This window comes from Macaca nemestrina, chromosome 12, assembly GCF_043159975.1.
Source record: "Macaca nemestrina isolate mMacNem1 chromosome 12, mMacNem.hap1, whole genome shotgun sequence".
Taxonomy (NCBI): Eukaryota; Metazoa; Chordata; class Mammalia; order Primates; family Cercopithecidae; genus Macaca; species Macaca nemestrina.
This window is the reverse complement of record NC_092136.1, coordinates 117,126,047-117,146,864: the sequence shown is the minus strand read 5'-3', so window position 1 is coordinate 117,146,864 and position 20,818 is coordinate 117,126,047. Positions and strand designations below refer to the sequence as shown.

The window sequence follows — 20,818 nt, the reverse complement described above, 5'->3', positions numbered from 1 at the left end:
GGCCTGTTCTGCCTCTTCTATGCTATGTAATGAGGCATAAAAACTTGGATGTCCTGGGCCTCCATGTTTTACATGTATAACACTGGGGTATCCTGTAATCCCAGCACTTTGGGAGGGCGAGGCAGGCAGATCACCTGAGGTCAGGAGTTCGAGACCAGCCTGACCAACATAGCAAAACCCTGTTTCTACTAAAAATACAAAAACAATTAGCTGGGCGTGGTGGCATGTACCTGTAATCCCAGCTACTCAGGAGGCTGAGGCAGGAGAATCACTTGAACCCGGGAGGCAGAGGTTACAGTGAGCCAAGATTGTGCCATTGCCCTCCAGCCTGGGCAACAAGAGCAAAACTCCATCTCAGAAAAAAACAAAAACAAAAACAAAAACAGCCGGGCGCGGTGGCTCATGCTTGTAATGCCAGCACTTTGGGAGGCCGAGGTGGGCAGATCACCTGAGGTCGGGAGTTCGAGACCAGCCTGATCATCATGGAGAAACCCCGTCTCTACTAGAAGTACAAAATTAGCCAGGCATAGTGGCACATGCCTGTAATCCCAGCTACTCAGGAGGCAGAGGCAGGAGAATAGCTTGAACCCAGGAGGCAGAGGCTGCAGTGAGCCAAAATCGTGCCGTTGGACTCTAGCCTGGGCCACAAGAGCAAAACTCTGTCTAAAACAAACAAACAAACAAACAAAAGAAACTGGGGTATCCATTACTGTACTTCCCTGATCCCCTGAAATAATGCATACATCCTGCGGCCCAGTACTTAGCAGAGAGTAATTGCTCAATAAATGTCAGTTCCTTCCTCACTCCTTTCTAGAAGAGAAAAGTGGGCTTAAAGTTCAACACCAGTCCAGGAAGCTAGTGCCAGGGAGCCCACAACTAAAGCAACTGTGTGGCTTGCACTATGGTTTCTAACTAAGCCTGCGTCAGCCAGTCTCTGCTCTCTGGTGGCTTGGACTCTCTCCCCATCTGTCTGCAAGAAGGACGCCCTTTCTTCCTACCTGGCGCAGCTGTTGTAAGTGCCAAATGAGAACTTGGATGGCATTGTATTCTGAACAAGTACAAGTGAAATTTGGGGAGCACTTTCTCTGTGCTAGGCAATTAATTGCTGGTGCTTGGGGGCTGACCCACAAACAGACAAGAAGACAAGTTTTCTGCCCAGAGTGGAAGTGAAAGGGCGGAAGTGACAAGTACAAGGTCATCCATGCAGATATACTCAAAGCGAGGTCTGCAAACCCTCATTGGAGTCAGCTAAAAATGTAAATTCCCTGGCCCCATCCCAGACCTCTAGAGACAGTCTCTCTGAAAATGGGGCCCCGCAGTTTGTGCCTCAAATTTGAGAACCATTTATGGCCGGACGCGGTGGCTCACGCCCGTAATCCCAGCACTTCGGGAGGCTGAGGCAGATGGATCACGAGGTCAGGAGTTCGAGACCAGCCTGGCTAATATGGTGAAACCCTGTCTCTACTAAAAATACAAAAATTAGCTGGGTGTGGTGGCGCATGCCTGTAGTCCCAGCTACTCAGGGCGCAGAGGCAGAAAAATCTCTTGAACCCAGGAGGCAGAGGTTGCAGTGAGCCAAGATCACGCCACTGCACTCCAGCCTGGGTGACAGAGCGAGACTCCATCTCAAAAAAAAAAATAAATAAAAACAAAAAGAGTAGGACTGAAAGACACAGGCACAGGGGGCCCTCACAACAGTCCAGGTGTGAGGCCTTCTATGACAAGGAGGGCATTAGGCTGCGATAAGATGGAAAGAGAAAGGAAGGGTAGGATGCAGAGAACGTGCCAGGGCAGGTGGGGAGGATTTGGTGACATTGGTGTGAAGGGAAAGGAAGAAGGCATCAACAATGGTTTTAAGATTCTGATCTGGGGTGAACTGGAGGATAACAAGACTGTGGGAATAGGAAAGGTGGCAGGAGGGGATGGCTTATAGTACTTGTATACAAATTTATTTGTTTGTTTATTAATTATAGGGTCTCACTCTGTTGCCCAGGCTGGAGTGCAGGGGCACAATCATAGCTCCTGGGCTCAAGTGATCCTCCTGCCTCAGGCTCCTGAGTAACTGGGGCTACAGGCACATGCCACCGGGCCCAGCTGATTTTTTTCAAATTGTCTCACTATGTTGCCCAGGCTGGTCTCCAACTTCTGGACTCAAGTGATACTTCCACCTTAGCCTCCTATTAGTTTGTCCCTTACAGCAATTCCTGCAATATATAAAAAGACAGCTTCAGTGAGCTATGATTGCACCACTGCAATCTCCTGCATGTCAGAGGGTGAAAGAGACCCTGTCTCTAGAAAAGAAAAAAAAAAAGGTCTTTATCACTCACAGTGTCTAGCAGAAGAAACGGGGTTGAAAGGTTAAACCACTGGCCAGGTAGAAGGCCAGTAAGTTAAGACCTGTTTCGTCCTTGTTCTTCCTACTGTGCCATTTGTCTTGGGGAAGAAGTTTATCACAAGCATCCCTCTTCCATTCTCCTATTACACCTGGTGATACCTCCATTACTACACTTGTAACATATTACAACTGTTTTTGTGTTTGTTTCTCTCATAAAACTTCAAGCTCTGGCCAGGCGCAGTGGCTCATGCCTGTAATCCCAGCACTTTGGGAGGCTGAGGCAGGAGGATCATCTGAGGCCAGGAGTTCAAGACCAGCCTGACCAATATGGTGAAACCCTGTCTCTACTAAAAATACAAAAATTAGCCGGGCATGGTGGCAGGTGCTTGTAATCCCAGCTGCTCGGGAGGCTGAGACAGGAGAATTGCTTGAACCTGGGAGGCAGAGGCTGCAGTGAGCCGAGATCATGCCACTGCACTCCAGAGCGAGACTCTGTCTCAAACAAACAAACAAAACTTCAAGCTCTTAAGGACAGTGTCTTTTACATTTTATTTATTTATTTTGCAGTTATCCTTTCTTTGCGTTATAATAATCTATAACAATGCCAAGCTCAGAACATACACCTAAAAAACATTGAGTGAATGAATACATGAGCTGCAAGCCTCTAAACAGAACTGTTGAAGGGCAGTTGTAAATGCAGAACTGTAGCTCTTGGAGAAAGTATTTTTATTCTTTTAAATGAAAGGGCTGGGTGCAGCGGTTCACACCTGTAATCCCAGCACTAAGGTGAGGCTGAGGCGGGCAGATCACCTGAGGTTGGGAATTTGAGACCAGCCTGGCCAACATGGTGAAACCCCATCTCTACTAAAAATACAAAAATTAGCCGGGTGTGGTGGCACGCGCCTGTAAACTCAGCTACTCAAGAGGCTGAGGCAGGAGAATCGCTTGAGCCCAGGAGGCAGAGGTTGCAGTGAGCCGAGATCGCGCCACTGCACTCTAGCCTGGGTGACAGAGTGAGACCCTGTCTCTAAATAAATAAATAAAAGGATGTTATCTCATTTTGATATTACGGGCATCACTGACCAAACACAGGATAATGTAACTGTTAGGAGTGAAATTTGGTGATAGTCAATTCAGTGTAACAGATATTTATTGAGTACCTACTGTGTGTAGAAGAGAAAAATCATGCCATAGTCTTAGCCCTTGGACAGCTCACAATCTGATGTGAGACATAGACATAATACCTAAATATTACACACGACCAAATGCATTTGGTACAAATAGTGGAACAGTGGGTCTTGGAAGTGCACAGAGAGAAGCAGCTACTTCTGACGTGGTATTAGGGACCCCTTGCTGGAAAAGGAGGTTTTTGTTTTGTTTTGTTTGTGTGTGTGTGTGTGTGTGTGTTTTTTTTTGTTTTTTTGAGAGGGAGTCTTGCTCTGTCACCCAGGGATCCACCCGCCTCGGCCTCCCAAAATGCTGGGATTACAGGCATAAGCCACCGCACCCGGCCAAAAAGGAGGTATTTGAATAAGACCTCGAAAGAGGAGAAAGCTTTGCAATATGGAGAGTGGTGAGGAGGAGCGCTTCATGAAGAAAAGCGTGAACGATGGTGAGAAGCCAGAAGGCATGGTGGGGATGCGGGGCTGACAGGACTTTGGGTTTTATTCTGCAAACAGTAAGGAATCGTTGTAGGTATACGAGAAGAGGGATGATATCGTCTATTTCAGTTCTAGGAAAACAGCTTCAGTATGCAGGATGACTTGGAGAGTCTAGCATCATGACTCTAGACATGGAAACAAGGATCTCAGGATAGATGGGCCTGAAAGAGGGTGGTGGCAGTGAGGGTAGAGAGGAGGAATCAGTATTCATCCATCGTTTAACCAGTTATTCTGTGCACTTGATGAGATGTATGGGGTGAGAGAGAGGGAAGAGGAGATGATGGCTTTATTTAACCTCTCTGACTTTTTGTCAGGGAACAAAGCAACAGGGGCAAGCTTTTGAAGCACAATATAGTTTTTTTGTTTGTTCGTTTTGAGACGGAGTTTCGCTCTGTCGCCCAGGCTGGAGTGCAGTGGCGTAATCTCCGCTCACTGCAACATCTGCTTCCTAGGTTCCAATGATTCTCCTGCCTCAGCTTCCCAAATAGCTGGGATTACAGGTGTGTGCCACCACACCCAGCTAATTTTTTTTGTATTTTTAGTAGAGACAGGGGTTTCACCACATTGGCCAGACTGGTTTCAAACTCCTGACCTCAAGTGATCCGCCCGCCTCAGCCTCCCAAAGTCCTAGGATTACAGGTATGAGCCACTGCACCCGGCCAGGAAGCACAATATAGTTTACCAAAGTTTATGTTTATTATTCTCCTTTAATTATAAGGGATAAGTATTAGCTTACCCATTTTGGGGATGAGGAAACTGAGGCCCAGAGAGACTAAGTGTCTCGTCCAAAGTGATTCTGTTAAGAACAGAGTCGGGGTTCAAATCTAGGTCCTTGGATTCTGAGTCCAAATACTGGGGCCTGTCCTTCCTGTGTTCTACGATCTGGGACATGTTGGTTGCCTCTGAGAAGCTAGTGGGTCATCCTTGTGGAAGTGTTCAGCCACCAGCTGACAGTGGGAATCTGGAGAGAGGTTAGAACTGGGCAGGCAGACAGGACTCATCCACAGAGAGGCTGTGAAAGCCAAGTTAAAAAATAGTCTTGTTCATTGAGGGAACGGAGGGAAAGGAGAAAAATGATTAGGGAAAGAATATTAGGTGTAGACAAGGAAACAAGAGAAAATGATCAGAGCAGTAGAAAACTACGAGGGCTCAGGGTCTCAGAAACCAAGAAGGCCCAGGTGGTTTTCCTTTTTTTCCTCTCCTCCCCCTATAATGGCTTCAAACTGTGCTTGGCAGGGTTCTGTAAAGGGACCTCAGTGGTGAAGGAGAAGGCTGGGAGCAGTCAACACTCTAGATCCCCACCCTTCCTGTCACCAAGCCATCCCCATCCCCCTGCCCCAAATCTCCTGAGCCTCCCAGGATAACTTTGCTTTTATTATTTTTATACAGTGGACTTCTGGGTTGTATTTTTTAAAAAAGAGTTTTTATAATAAAAAGGTTGAAAACCATCGAGCTCAAAGAACCACCTTCCAAATCAGACAAAGCCAACAAGACCCCAGCTCCATTAGTTGCCTACCCCAGTCCCTGCAGCCACCACTGGCTTTCCTGGATTGGGCCTCAGGTTGCACACAAGCCCTTGCTGGAGCCCTCATCCTGTCACTCCACATTCTCCTCTACTCCCCAGACCAGTAAAGAAGAGTTTAGCTGGGAGTGAGGGGCATTGAGAAAGAGTGTGCTCTTTCTAAAAGCACTAAGGTGGAAGGTCAGGAACCCTATTTGGGCCTCTCCAATAAAGGGCTGGGCAGAAAATTCCAGTTGAAAATCCAGGAAGAGGCCAGGCACAGTGGCTCACACCTGTAATCCTAGCACTTTGGGAGGCCAAGGCAGGTGGATCACCTGAGGTTAGGAGTTCAAGACCAGCATGGCCAACGTGGTGAAACCCCGTCTCTACTAAAAATACAAAAATCAGCTGGGCATGGTGGCATGTGCCTGTAATCCCAGCTAATTAGGAGGCTGAGGCAGGAGAATCGCTTGAACCCAGGAGGCGGAGATTGCAGTGAGCTGAGATCGTGCCACTGCACTCCAGCCAGGGCGACAGGGGGAACCTCTGTCTCAAAAAAAGAAAATCCAGGAAGAGAAACACCTCCCAGGGAAGCCCCCATACCTGATGACTAACTTCTGTATCTCCTGGGAGCCTTCTCTTTCAGGTGCCTGGGCAGGGGAGAGTTCTGGGAAGGAGCCACAACATTTTCTGAGTTCTGGAGCTGCCCTGAGATTATCCTGGCAGGATGCAACAGCACCTGAGTACATCCGTAGTACCGCAGCCTCGGGTACTGTAGCCAGGTGGTTCCCAAAATAGGAGAGCTGGGCTGTGCTGGGGAGACTTAAGAATCAGCAGTACTGGGGGGATTCTGACATGGGGGAGCTGGGACTTCTAGGTCATTTTCCTCAGAGCAAACTGGCCAAGCTCTGTCTCCTCCCATGCCAACTTATCCTCTGTCACCGTATCTCCCGAGCTGCTGTCACTCTGGGGCTACTCTCTCTGCTGCCCACTGTAGGCTAGGTGTCTTCTTGCTTGGTCTTTCAAGGTCAGTGAATCCCATCAGTCTTTTTTTTTTTTTTTTTTTTTTTTCCTTGAGACAGGTTCTCTGTTGCCCAGGCTGGAGTGCAGTGCATGATCTCGGCTCCCTGCAACCTCCACCTCCTGGGTTCAAGCAATTCTCCAGCATCGGCCTGCCAAGTAGCTAGAACTACAGGCGCACGCCACCACGCCTGGCTAATTTATATATATATATAAATATAAAATATATATATATATATATATATATATATATATATATATATATATATATATATATTTTTTTTTTTTTGGTAGAGACGGGGTTTCACTATGTGGCCAGAATAGTCTCAAACTTCTGACCTCAAGTGATCCGCCCATCTCAGCCTCCCAAAGTGCTGGTACTACAGGCGTGAGCCATTGTGCCTGGCCCCACCACTTATTCTTTTCCAAGGCCTGTGGAGGTTTTGACAGGTAGGACAAGGAGTGAGTTCCAGCATCTCCCAATGACTTGAACAAACAAGCCCATGTGCTGAGCATGACACAGGTGCCATGGGGGGAGATGCCGGAGGCCAGCTTCATTTTCAACTGAGGACAGAGCAAGAGAAGATTCAAGCCACTGTAACCTGTGGGTGGGACAAGGTTAAATAACAGGAAGGACTTACTGTCTGACAATGCAAAGCAGGTGGTGAATAGCTGCCGTGATACCTTGTGGAGCATGGGTTTTCCATGTGGGTTCCGCACAGGCTAAAGGTGCTAAGAGATGCCTCAAGAGCCAGCACAGGCAGGGGATGGAAGCAGAGGAAATCAACCCTCCCCTTCAAACAGAACATCTCTGCCTTTTTCTCTCTTGTACACTAGGATCCTGCATACAATTGGAAAAGGGGGAAAGGATTCTGCTGCTTCATTTATTTTATTTTATTTTATTTTTTGAGATGGAGTCTCACTCTGTCGCCCAGGCTGGCGTGCAGTGGCGCAATCTCGGCTCACTGCAAGCTCTGCCTCCCGGGTTCACGCCATTCTCCTGCCTCAGCCTCCCCAGTAGCTGGGACTACAGGTGCCCGCCACCACACCCGGATAATTATTTGTATTTTTTAGTGGAGACAGGGTTTCACCGCGTTAGCCAGGATGGTCTTGATCTCCTGACCTCATGATCCGCCCACCTCGGCCTCCCAAAGTGCTGGGATTACAGGTGTGAGCCACCGCACCTGACTGATTCTGCTGCTTTAGAAAAAAAAAAAAAAGTTTGAAAACTACTGTCATAAATTTTTGGACCATTGACATCCCATTATTTTATTGGAGTAGGAGGCACTGATAAATATTAATTGAGCTGGCCGGGTGCAGTGGCTCACACCTGTAATCCCAGCACTTTGGGAAATTGAGGCAGGTAGATCACGAGGTCAGAAGATTGAGACCATCCTGGCTAACATGGTGAAACCCCGTCTCTACTAAAAAAAAAAAATACAAAAAATTGGTCTGGCGTGGTGGCAGGTGCCTTTAGTCCCAGCTACTTGGGAGGCTGAGGCAGGAGAATGGTGTGAACCTGGGGGGCGGAGCTTGCAGTAAGCCGAGGTCGTGCCACTGCACTCCAGCCTGGGCGACAAAGCGAGACTCTGTCTCAAAAATAAAAATAAAAATAAAAATAAAAAGTTGAGCTGGGTTAGAGGCTGCGGAGAAATGGAGCATCCCATCCAAAGGGGGAAAGGTACACTAGATAAGGTTTGGGGTGACCCAGCCACATTGGGACTCCTTGAAAAACCAGCCAGAGGTGGGGTAAGTGGCACCAAGGAGCCTGCTTGCTCCCAGGTACCAATGGCCAGCTACTGCCAGGAGAGGCAAGTGGAAGGCAGAGGAACTAGCTGGGAAAAGGAGTCCATTTGCACAGGGTTGGCTGATTTGTTCAAGGTGGGAGGAACCTGGACAGGACCCAGTTGCTGGACTCTGAGGCAGTAGCTGTGTGCTCTGTTGGCCATAAGCCCCTCCCAGCTGCTGACTTTAGGCTTCTCTTGTCCTTCCTTGCCCCCTTTTCTCAGCCTTGGGTAAGTTCAGGTCTGGAAATCACTTAGGAAAAGCAGATGAAGCTGACTCACAAGGTTCTGGGACCAAGGAGCCCTGGAGTCACTATAACTGCTCTAAGAACCACAGGACCCTGGGTGAATATTCACCAACATGGTGAAACCCCATCTGTACTAAAAATGCAAAAATTAGCTGGGCGTAGTGGCGAACACCTGTAATCCCAGCTACTCAGGAGGCTGAGGCGGGAGAATCGCTTGAACCCGGGAGATGGAAGTTGCAGTGAGCCAAGATTGTGCCACTACACTCCAGCCTGGGTGACAGAGCGAGGTCCCATTAAAAAAAAAAAAAAATAGCAAGAGTCTGTAAGGTCATGGGAATTAACTGCAGGGAATGAGACAGTTGCTGTCAATTAAAAAAAAATCACTATGGAGCATCTACTCAGGGCTAGGTAACAATTAGGTAATAAGCAATATAAACGCTCCCTGCCCTTGTGGAGTTCATAGTCTGTGGGACAGGCAGACATTAAATAAATGATTAAAAGTGTGAGTGGTAGACAAAGAAGCACAGGTGCTACTGAGGATCTGTAAGAGGAAGAATCTAATCTCATCTGGGTGTCAGGACAAGACCTTTGAGAGAAAGGATGTTTAAAGTGTGATGTGGGCCAGGCGCGGTGGCTCAAGCCTGTAATCCCAGCACTTTGGGAGGCCGAGGCGGGTGGATCACGAGGTCAGGAGATCGAGACCATCCTGGCTAACATGGTGAAACCCCGTCTCTACTAAAAATACAAAAAAAACTAGCCGGGCGTGGTGGCGGGCGCCTGTAGTCCCAGCTACTCGGAGGCTGAGGCGGGAGAATGGCGTGAACCCGGGAGGTAGAGCTTGCAGTGAGCCGAGATCGCGCCACTGCACTCCAGCCTGGGCGACAGAGCGAGACTCCGTCTCAAAAAAAAAAAAAAAAAAGTGTGATGTGAACATTAGAATAGGGAAAGAACATTGCAGACAAATATATGCAAAGATGCACAAGTGAGAGATCATCGTGCTTTAGGGAAACTTCACAAGAAGCCCGGTGAGGAAAGGGAACTGGCAAGAGATGTTCATGGGGTTGACCTATGGTTGGTGCCTTCAAGGTCAAGGACCCCAGGATTTAATTCAGATAGTTTGTGTCAGTTATGTGATGCTGGGTAACAGACTATTCCAAAATTTAGTAGCTCAAACAAGAGTCATTTTATTTTTCAGGATTCTGTGTGTTGGCTTGTGATTTTTCTACAAATCCTACCTGGGCTCACCCATGTGGCTGCATTCAGCTGGGGACTGGACTAATCCAGGCCTGTTGGGCCTCTGGCTCTGTGAAGTCTTTCATTCTGAAGGAGGCAAGACTGAGTTACTTCACATAGAATCTGAGGACAGCGTTCCAAGAGGGCAATCCCCAATGCACAAGTGCTTATCAAGCCTCTCCTTGCATCATTTGCTGATATCCCGTTGACCACAGCCAGTCACATGGCTAAGCCCAGAGTCACTGTCAGAGGGGATCCCGCAAGGGCATGTGTGGAGGGCAGGGTGGTTCATTAGTATAACAATCTACCACATACATCTTCTCCAAGCGGGAGAGATGGGAAGGTCAAGGAGATGAAACACCACATTTAAGCCTTGGTCAGAACCAATGGATTCTTATCCTAGCCTTGTGGCTTGTGTAAGATGGGTGAAGTTGCTTACTCACTCTAGGTCTCACTTTCCGCCTCTGTAAAATGAAAGGCCTCTAAGTCTCAACTTCAGCTGAAAGCCTTGTTATACAAGAATACAGGTGTCTTTCCTCTTTAACTGTGAGGCCCACACAGAAGAAAATAGACTTCCTATTGAATAGGAAGAACTGGAGCTAGAGCCCCCACTCCAGAGGCTTTTGCAAAAGTGCTATGACCTTGGGGTAGTACCAAGAAAGGGTGTGGATTCTTAATAACGAGAGATGGTTCAGAACTGGAAAGAGTCCCCATCTCTCCAGGCCACTAAACAGATGCCCCTTGAAGGCATTTTTCTTTTTTTTTGAGACGGAGTCTTGCTCTGTTGCCCAGGCTGGAGTGCAATGACACTATCTTGGCTCACTGCAACAGCTGCCTCCCAGGTTCAAGCAATTCTCCTGCTTCAGCCTCCCGAGTAGCTGGGATTACAGGCGCGTGCCACTACGCCCGGCTAATTTTTGTATTTTAAGTAGAGACGGGGTTTCACCATGTTGGACCAGGTTGGTCTCGAACACCTGACCTCAGGTGATCCACCCACCTCGACCTCCCAAAGTGCTGGGATTACAGGCATGAGCCACCGTGCCCGGCCCCCGGCATTTTTCATCCGGAAGAATCTGAGCTGTCACTGCTAGTGAGAGGTGAGGCCAAGACAGGTGGGATTTGGGGAACAAAGAGCTTACCCTAAACTTGCCAGCTCCATACCTGCCTCATCGCCCAAGATCTATTTCTGAGAACTGCAGGGGAACACGCAGAGTGGAACCTGGGCAGGTGTGCCTTTCCCTGTGGGGCTTGTTAGCACTTCCCATGAAGCTGCCTTTCCTCTGAGGCCCCCAGGGGCACGTTTGTTTGTTAAATGATTGACACTGACCTAGTTCTGACCCCAGGCTGCAGCTCCCTGGGCATCTGACTCCTGGGTCTGCCTCACCCCAGGGGACAAAGATGATGGCTCCAGGATCACAGGCTGTGTAAATACAGGCAGGTGTCATGCCTGGGGCCAGGTGAGAGGAAGGCAGGTCTAAGCTAGAGCCACACCTATAACCTAAAACACCCATGGTTTGGGAGCCACTGAGAGATGCCTCCCGATCTCCCAACCCCCCAAAAAATGTTGATTAGCTCTTTCATCTTTTCTTTCCTTCAACCATTCATTCATTCAATAAATATTATTGCCAGGCACTGTGATACCTTAGTAGAATACTATGGACACCTTAGTAATTTTTAAAAAAATTCTATATGAGGGGAGATGAGATTCAGTGTGTAATTACAGAGTGACAAGTTCTATGGAAGCTTTTATTTTACTTTATTTTATTTTAAGATAGGGTCTCACTCTGTCACCCAGGCTGGAGTGCAATGGCTGATCTCGGCTCACTACAACCTCCACCTTCTGGGTTCAACTCATTCTCATGCTTCAGCCTCCCGAGTAGCTGGGATTACAGGTGCACGCCACCATGCCCAGCTCATTTGTGTTTTTAGTAAAGACACGGTTTCACCATGTTGGCCAGGCTGGTCTTGAATTCTTGACCTCAAATGATCTGCCCGCGTTGGCCTCCCAAATTGTTGGGATTACAGGCGTGAGCCACCGTGCCTGGCCTGGAAGCATTTAAGTAAGAAAATATAACCTGGTCTCTCTCCCTAAGGAAATCCCTTGAGCTCAGATGGCAAGATGTGTAGGGGATAAGTAGATAAACCTGCAAGTGGAGAGGAGGATGGCCCAGGCAGAGTGAAGCTGATACAACAACCTTTGCGAGAGGGACCATGGCTGGTGTGGGGAACTGAGATGAAGTCAGTGTGGCTGGCAGCAGAGCTTTACGGGTTTTTTGTTTTTTGTTTTGTTTTGTTTTGCTTTTGAGACAGAATCTTGCAATCTTGCTCTGTTGCCCACACGAGTGTAGTGGCGCCACCTCACCTCACTGCAATCTCCACCTTCCAGGTTCAAACTATTCTCCTGCCTCAGCCTTCCAAGTCACTGGGATTACAGGTGCCTGCTACCATGCCTGGCTAGTTTTTGTATTTTTAGTAGAGATGGGGTTTTACCATGTTGCTCAGGCTGGTCTCGAACTCCTGACCTCAGGTGATCCAACTGCCTCAGCCTCCTAAAGTGCTGGGATTACAGGTGAGAGCCACCACACCTGCCCAGCTTTACGTTTTTAATAGCAAAGGAAAACTGTTTACATAGGAGGGTTAACAGTCAAATTTGACTTTGAATAGATCACTCTGGCTGCAGTGCAGAAAACAGATTGGAGAAGTCAAGAGTGGATGTGCCAAAAGCAGCTGGGAAATTATTGTGATATTCCAGGGTGAGCTGATGACAGCTTGGCCTAGGGGCAGCAAAGGAAATTAGGAATGAATACATTCAAGAGACTTGTTAGGAGGCTTAATTCGACAGGACTTGTTAATGCACTGGATAGAGAGATGAAGAAGAGGAAGGTGTTAGGATACCTCTGATACTGCTTACTTACAGAACAGATGGGTGATGATGCCATCCAGTAGTATAAGGAACACTGGAAGGCAGCCACCAGATGGGCAGGACCACGTCGGGTCAGCTTAGGACATCCTGAGTTTGACCTTTTTTTTTTTTTTTTTTTTTTTGAGATGGTCTTGTTCTGTCACCCAGGCTGGAGTGCAGCGGCACAATCGTGGTTCACTGCAACCTCCAACTCCTGGGCTCAAGCGATCCTTCCACCTCAGCCTCCCGAGTAGCAGGGACCGCCACCATGCCTGGCTAATTAAAAAAAAATTTTTTAGACGTGGGTGCGTGTGTGTATGTGTTGGCGGGGGCGGGGGGGGGTCTCACTATGTTGCCCAGGCTGGTCTTGAACTCCTGGACTCAAGTGATCCCCTTGCCTTGGCCTCCCAAAGTGCTGGGATTACAGGTGTCAGCCCCTGCACCCAGCCCTTGAGGTATCGTTGAGGCACTTGGATGCGTGCATCGGGAGCTCAAAGGAGAGGAAAAAGCTGGAGTTAGGAGCTTAGATGTCACCAGGATCTAGGGAGAGATGGCTTAGTGGGAAAGGGTCGTTACAGAGGAAGAGGGCCAAAGCTCAAGCCTTGTGAAAGGAGCCTGCCAAGGAGACAGAGAACACAGGACCTGAGAAGATGAAGGCTGACTTGAAAAATACCTTCAGTGTTTGGTGACATGAAATCACCGGTGACTGTAGTAAGGGCTGTTTTATAGTGGAGGAATGGAGGCGAAACCCAGTTTTAGAATGGGTTGAGGAATGTGTGGGAGGTGAAGAAATGGAGACAGCCTGGCTAAGTGCTTTGGTTGTGAAGGGAGAGGAGAGAGGGGAGCTGGAGGCGGATGTGAGATTAAGGAAGTTTTTTGTTTTTGTTTTTTTAACGAAGAGATGAGCATCTGTAAATGTCAACAGGAAGAATTCAAATTTGGTGGAGATGGGGGCAGGGTGGGGTGGCTGTATCTATGTGAGGGAAAAGGGCTAAGGAAGAGGTGGGTGCCTGGGAAGGGAGGAGGGAATTGGCTCCCCAGCACAGGTGGCAGCTCATGCGAAGCCTGGGAGGAGCAGCCGCAGGCAGGTTGGTGTAGTTGGCTGTGAGAGATGAGGGCAGTCCCATCCCCTGGTCCTGTTCAGTGACTCCAGAGGGGAGCCCAGCTGCTGGGGTTCGGTGACTGCAGCCCCTCTGCCACTGCGTCTGCTCGGGCGGCCCTGAACTGCCCTGTTTCATAATGAGTGAGCAATGCCTCAGCCTTGCCTCGGGCTCCTGTCCCGTAAAAGCCCCCTGCATCCCCGCTTTGGAATGGAGCAGGAATGGGGAAAGGCTGCCTGGACTGGCCAGGGCTCGGATTAGAAGTGTTGAAGGACAGGACCAGAATTACTTTTCTCGGGCGGGAGCACACTGAAGAGGGCAGACAGCTCGACATTTGCATGGGAGAGAAGCCCAACTGTTTATTCTGGGTTTTTTTGGTTGTTTTTTTTTTTTTTGGTGGAAGCTGGAGAGGGGAGGCAGAGAGCAGTGGGAACCTGAAATTGTGGTATTGGGGTGGGTGAGACGGATGGGAGTGGGGAGGCACGTGCCTTCCTGGGCTCAGCCTGGGCCCCTTTGAGGTTGAAGTGGGAAAGGCTGGGGCTAGAAGGACAGCAAGAGTGCCCAGGGCCTCCGGGCTCAGGTGGGAGTACTCTGCAGAGAGCTCCCTCCAGCCTCGCAGGAGAGGAAGGGGGAGGCAGGGAGGGGCAGGGACAGTAGGAGCCCCCAGGTCAAAGCTCCACTCCAGTGTAAAGCAGTAGCCATATTTGCCTAGAACTGGCCGGATGTTCCCTCCCTTGCACAGGCCACAAAGACTTGTTGTGGAGGAGATCCTCTTTCTTTGGGGTCCAGTGATAGCAGGGAGCCCTGTAAGATGAGGCCAGACCCCATGCTGGGAGCTGAGTCCTGGGAATGGGGAAGAGGGTTCCTGGGGAGAGGGTGGGTGAAGAAGCCTTTTTAATCATTAACCTGGTTGATTACATCTGACCTGCTGAGCCTCCCGGCTCTATTGATTTTCTCTGAAAGCGCAGCATCTGGAGCTGGTGGCTGCCCAGAGACCGGGGAGAGAGACCACGGGTAGAGAGAGGTAGGGGAAGAAGGGCAGGGAGGGGAGTGGAAACCAGGCCAGGAGTGGGGGGCTGGGAAGGAGGGAGGAGACAAGGTCTGAGGGCCGGGACATTGTCAGGGGAGTCTTTGGGGATGTGAGGAGGCCAGAAAGTCTAAGCAGGCACTGGGTGGGGCGGGGGGTGGGGGGCACAGCCAGCACAGCCACAGATGCACCACGGAGAGCAGGAAGGAGCCAGAGAGGATCTGGCAGAGGATGAAACTAAGTCCAGAGAAGCACAGTGATCTGCTCAAGGTGACAAGGTCAGAGCCTGCACCAAAACTGAGGTCAGTTGATTTCACTGGATTGAGGAGAGAAGATACAGACATGAAGGCCCCTGGGGCAAGGGAGAAGCTGAGGTGATGGAAAGTCGGCAAGAGACTAGATGCAATTTACAAATTACCATTTTTCTGAAGGTGGGGACTTTCCTTTTTTTGCCTGTGAGGATATAGTAGACATTTAAAAAATGGCTCTGGTCTGACTGAAGGTGGGGTCAGGCCTTCAAAGGAGGAAGAAAGGGCCAAGTAGAAGTGATGCTAGAGGCCAGGCACAGTAGCTCACGCCTCAGCACTTTGGGAGGCCGAGGCAGGTGGATCACCTGAGGTCAGGAATTCAAGACCAGCCTGGCCAACGTGGTGAAACTTCATCTCTACTAAAAATACAAAAATTAGCCCGGTGTGATAGTGCACATTTGTAATCCCAGCTACTCAGGAGACTGAGACAGGACAATCACTTGAACCCAGGAGGCAGAGGTTGCAGTGAGCCAAGATTGCGCCATTGCACTCCAGCCTGGGTAACAAGAGCGAAACTCTGTCTTAAAAAAAAAGAAGTGATGCTAGAAAGAGCTGGACAGAAGGGAACACCAAGAAGACACCTGTGCATCTTCACTTAGCCAAATCCAGGGCCCTGACAAGATGGGTTTTCACCAGGACATTTTATGGGGCTCCTGGCTCCCCACTGTTTCTGACAGTAGGATTCCTAGGTCTGTGTCACCTCTGAGACAGAAGGGGAGCAACATACTGGTGGCAGGGACAGAACCACATGCATGGACACTGATGTGCCATCCTGGTCCCCACAGGTCCCCTCACCAGTACAGCTCCTAGAATAGGTCTTCTCTGAGCTGGAGGGGATAAGCCAGAGTGCTTCCTGGTAGAACAGAAAAGGAGCAGGGGGCTCTGAAGACAGAGTCAGGTACACAGTGAGCAGGGGCGATGTGACAGTAGAGAGACATGGGAATGGAGACAGCACACATACCACATAGCTCTGAGATGATGTGCAAAATGTTATGACTCCATAGACTGAAGCAGACACAGCTTTTCTTTCTTTCTTTTTTTTTTTTTTGGAGACAGGGTCTTGCTCTCCCAGGCCGGAGTGCAGTGGTGTGATTTCCGCTCACTGCAACCTCCGCCTCCTGGGTTCAAGTGATTCTCCTGCCTCAGCCTCCCAAGTAGCTGGGATTATAGGCAGGCATCACCATACCCGGCTAATTTTTGTATTTTTAGTAGAGATGGGATTTCACCATGTTCACCAGGCTGGTCTTGAACTCCTGACCTCAAGTGATCCACCCGCCTTAGCCTCCCAAAGTGTTGGGATTACAGGTGTGAGCCACTGTGCTGGCCTCAGACACAGCATTCTAAGGCCATGTTGAGTGTGCCAAAGGAAACCGATATTTTACCCCAGAATATACTACTTTGACATATTTTGAGTTGGCTGTCAGAGGGCCAGCACACAGAAGTGGCCCTGCAAAGCTGGCTTTTGAGGGAGATTTGCATCTGCAGAGAATCTGCATTGATGCCACCTGGCTTTCTCTGAGGCCCTCCCTGGTCCAAATCTAGGAAAGATTAACTGAGAGTCTGACATGTTTAAAGCTCTGCAAGAAACATACATCACCTGTTCTCTCTGAGGGGTGTTACCCGTGAGGTTTCATTCACACAAAAAGACTACCTTTACTGGCCTGGCCTCCTCTCCCTCCCATAACTATTTCTGCCAAAGTCCAAGTCCCCCTTTTTTTTTTTTTTTTTTTCCGAGACAGGGTCTCACCCTGTCGCCCAGGTTGGAGTGCAGTGGCATGGTCTCAGCTCACTGCAACCTCCACCTCCCAGGGTCAAGTGAGTCTCGTGCCTCAGCCTCCTGAGTAGCTGGGACTACAGGCATGTACCACCATGCCCAGCTAATTTTTGTATTTTTAGTAGATACAGAATTTCCCCATGTTGGCCAGGCTGGTCTTAAACTCCTGACCTCATGTGATCTGCCTGCCTCAGCCTCCCAAAGTGCTGGGATTACAGGGGTGAGCCACTGCACCCGGCCCAAGCTCCCATTCTTTCTGTAACCTCAAGATGGTATAAAATCAACCATCTGGCTATTTCTTTGACTTCTTATATTTTTTGACTCCCATGCATGTTAGTTCTTCTACTAATCTGCCTTTTTTCAGTTGGTTTTTCAGCAGACCTTCAGAGGGCACAGGGAAGTGTTCCTTTGGCCCCTGCAGCACCACAGGACCCCAAGTCCTGTCTGTGGTTGTTGTGGTAACGGGTGCCAGCCTGGACCAGTCCTGCATTGTGGAGCTTCACTCTGGACATTCTAAGGAGCAGACTGTGCTGGGGGGTGAGGGATAATAAAGGTGGTGTGTCTGAAGCCTCCTGTCTATACCATCTTTTCTCTCCCCTTTCTCTGACAGCTCAACATCCTGGTGGATACAGGCAGCAGTAACTTTGCAGTGGGTGCTGCCCCCCACCCCTTCCTGCATCGCTACTACCAGAGGCAGCTGTGAGTCCTGGGGAGAGCCCGGGGGAGGTACCTTTTCCAAGGATCCAGGGCCAAGAAGGGTCAGGGGAGGGGTACAGAGAGAAAGAGTCGATCCTTAGATTTTCTTCTTGCCAGGGAAGGGGAAGGGTGAAGAAAAGACAGTGACCAGGAGAGACAGGGTGAAGTGGGTGGTTAGAGGAGCTATACCATGGGAAAGGGTGAATTGAGAGGTAGCCAGGAAGTGCTTCAGTACTGAGACAGGGCAGCCTCCTGCGGGAGGGAAAGGAAGAAGGGCCAATAGCTCACAGAACAATCTTAGGGTGCTCATTTTCTCTGCCTGAATGGGGAGACGAAAACCCCACATCCCCTCAGTGTCTCTCAGTTCTCTGACACCACCAGCTAAGTCTAAGCTGAACAGGCCTCAGTGATAGCTCCCGTTGCTGTGTTCTTACCCAGGGGCCACTCTAGGTGGCTTTGCATAGTCCAAGGACATGAAGGAAAGGGTCTTCCATAAACCCCTCTGCCTAGACCAGTATCAGGGAACTGAAAGCTGAAATATCTCCTCCATGCACCACCCAGGGTGCCACCAGTTGGATTCTGCTTACTGGTGAAAGGGGGGTTGAAGAGAACTGGTGAAAGCGGAGGACTGGTGAAAGGGGGGTTGAAGTGGGCTTTAAGATAAGAGGCAGTGAGGGATAATCCGGAAGCCCCCTTAGCATAAAAGCAGGAAGAGGAATGGATGAGAGGACACCAATGTCTGAGACATCTGTGTGTGCAAACATGAGTAGAAGCTTAAATCCTATCCTTGGACTTGTAGGCAGCTGCAAAACCCACCTTCCGTTTCCTCCTTTAATGTCCCGATCTAAAAGAAGCAGTCAGGGAGGAGGGTGCAGGTAGGATCGATGAAAGGGCATTCATTCCAGCTCCTCATCCCAGTCCCCCACCACACACAGAAGCCATGGTTAGTGGTGTGATTAAACACAGGTGGGGCTGCCACATGTTGAGCACGTTTCACAGAAGTGGTATGTAATACCAACCTGCTCTTCTGAGATGCTTGTGCAAACCCCTTCTCTAGAACTTGCTGTAGAGGTGCCACATTCACCCTGCCTGGCACTTTCTCTACCACTCGAATGGTACCAGTAGGTTCCAAGGCAGTAAGAGAGTCAATGGTTCCTTTTCTCTGGGAGCTTGATGGAGCCAGAGGGTGGAAGAGATGCCCGCTAGCTGTCCCTGCAGCAGCAGCAGCAGCAGGCACAATGCACAAAGCCCAGGCTTGTTCTTCAAAGGGCCTGAGCTCAAGATCTAGGAATATGAGCAATAGAGACAGGAGACTAAGCCTCAGCAATGGTTCCCTTCATCTACTTGCAAGCCCACTTTACACTCTGTTCTGGGTGATGAGTCTAGGGATGTTTTGCTGAGCAGCCTGAAAGCACTCTAGGATTCCCCTGAGATGAGATACGGTGGCGTTTGGGAGTAGGTTTAACTGAGATCCTTATACCAGTTTACCAGTTGTGGTTATGCATCCACAAATCTCTACCTTCTTTCCACAGGTCCAGCACATACCGGGACCTCCGGAAGGGTGTGTATGTGCCCTACACCCAGGGCAAGTGGGAAGGGGAGCTGGGCACCGACCTGGTAAGCATCCCCCATGGCCCCAACGTCACTGTGCGTGCCAACATTGCTGCCATCACTGAATCAGACAAGTTCTTCATCAACGGCTCCAACTGGGAAGGCATCCTGGGGCTGGCCTATGCTGAGATTGCCAGGGTGAGAGGAACAGGGCTTGGCCCTATACACTGTATGCACACTGCACACACAGCACACTACACAGAGAAGGAATTAGAAGAGAGAAGGGGAATTAGCGGAAGGAGGGAAACAATCAGTTTAAAGGATTATTTAACGGGTATAGGGTGGCAGTCTAAATTTTAGCCCTATAGAGGGCAGAACTACAGTGACAGAAGCTGTGATAGGTACAGGAATAGGCTGTAGTTTCTACGTACTCTAAAATCTCTTTTTTTTTTGAGACGGAGTTTCACTCTTGTTGCCCAAGCTGGAGTGCAATGGTACAATCTTGGCTCACTGCAACCTCCGCGGACCTCCTGGGTTCAAGCGATTTTCCTGCCTCGGCCTCCTGAGTAGCTGGGATTATAGGCACCCACCATCACGCCCAGCTATTTTTTTTTATTTTTAGTAGAAATGGGGTTTCATCTTGTTAGCCAGGCTGGTCTCAAACTTCTGACCGCAGGTGATCCGCTCACCTCGGCCTTCCTAAGTGCTGGGATTACAGGCATGAGCCACTGCGCCCGGCCACTCTAAGATCTTTAATAAAGGCCCCCATAAATCTGAAGCAGGTTAGGCATAGGGGGATCAAAGATATATGAACCTGGCCGGGCGCGGTGGCTCACGCCTGTAATCCCAGCACTTTGGGAGGCTGAGGCAAGCAGATCACCTGAGGTCAGAAGTTCAAGACCAGCCTGACCAACGTGGTAAAACCCCATCTCTACTAAAAACACAAAAATTAGCTGGGCATGTTGGCACATGCCTGTAATCCCAGCTGCTCAGGAGGCTGAGCCATGAGAATCACTTGAACCCAGGAGGTGAAGGTTGCAGTAAGCCAAGATTAAGCCACTGCACTCCAGCCTGGGCAACAAGAGCCAAACTCTGTCTCAAAAAAAAAAAAAAAAAAAAAAAAAAAATCTATGATTCTGTGAACCCATCAATACTGTCCTGTTTGCATTGCCAGGGCTCCTGCTAACACCTCTGCCAAATCTCAGTGCCTTAAGATGGTCTTTCCCAAGGACCATCCCCCAAGCCTTCAAATTTGCCTTCCAGTTTAGACAGGAAGTTGGCCTCTGTCTTTAGGTCGGTCTGAGGACTCACTCCTTGTCTCTTTCTGCCAAAGCCTGACGACTCCCTGGAGCCTTTCTTTGACTCTCTGGTAAAGCAGACCCACGTTCCCAACCTCTTCTCCCTGCAGCTTTGTGGTGCTGGTTTCCCCCTCAACCAGTCTGAAGTGCTGGCCTCTGTCGGAGGGAGCATGGTGAGTAGGTCCTCAGAGAGGGGAGGTCCTGGCATTGAGGGAGATATGGGTGCCATCCTCCCCCCTCCCTGAAAGCTACACCATAGTTTTGGCTCTGATACTTAGAATCAGGAGGAACCTCTTTATATTCCCTACCCTCACTTTATTTTTCCATTCTTTTCTTCTTTGAGTTATTCTAGAAAGGAATCAAGGCACCTATGGTAAACT

General features: G+C 49.4%; 1 protein-coding gene across 1 annotated transcript in view; it reads left to right on the top strand.

The window, feature by feature from the left end:
* LOC105476433 (beta-secretase 1) overlaps window positions 1-20,818 on the top strand; it is a 29,123-nt gene that overhangs the window by 2,456 nt on the left and 5,849 nt on the right. The window contains exons 2-4 of the mRNA XM_011732392.3: window positions 17,504-17,592; window positions 19,122-19,338; window positions 20,474-20,611. Of these exons, the coding sequence (XP_011730694.1) occupies window positions 17,504-17,592; window positions 19,122-19,338; window positions 20,474-20,611 (444 nt within the window). The remainder of the gene's footprint in view (window positions 1-17,503; window positions 17,593-19,121; window positions 19,339-20,473; window positions 20,612-20,818) is intronic.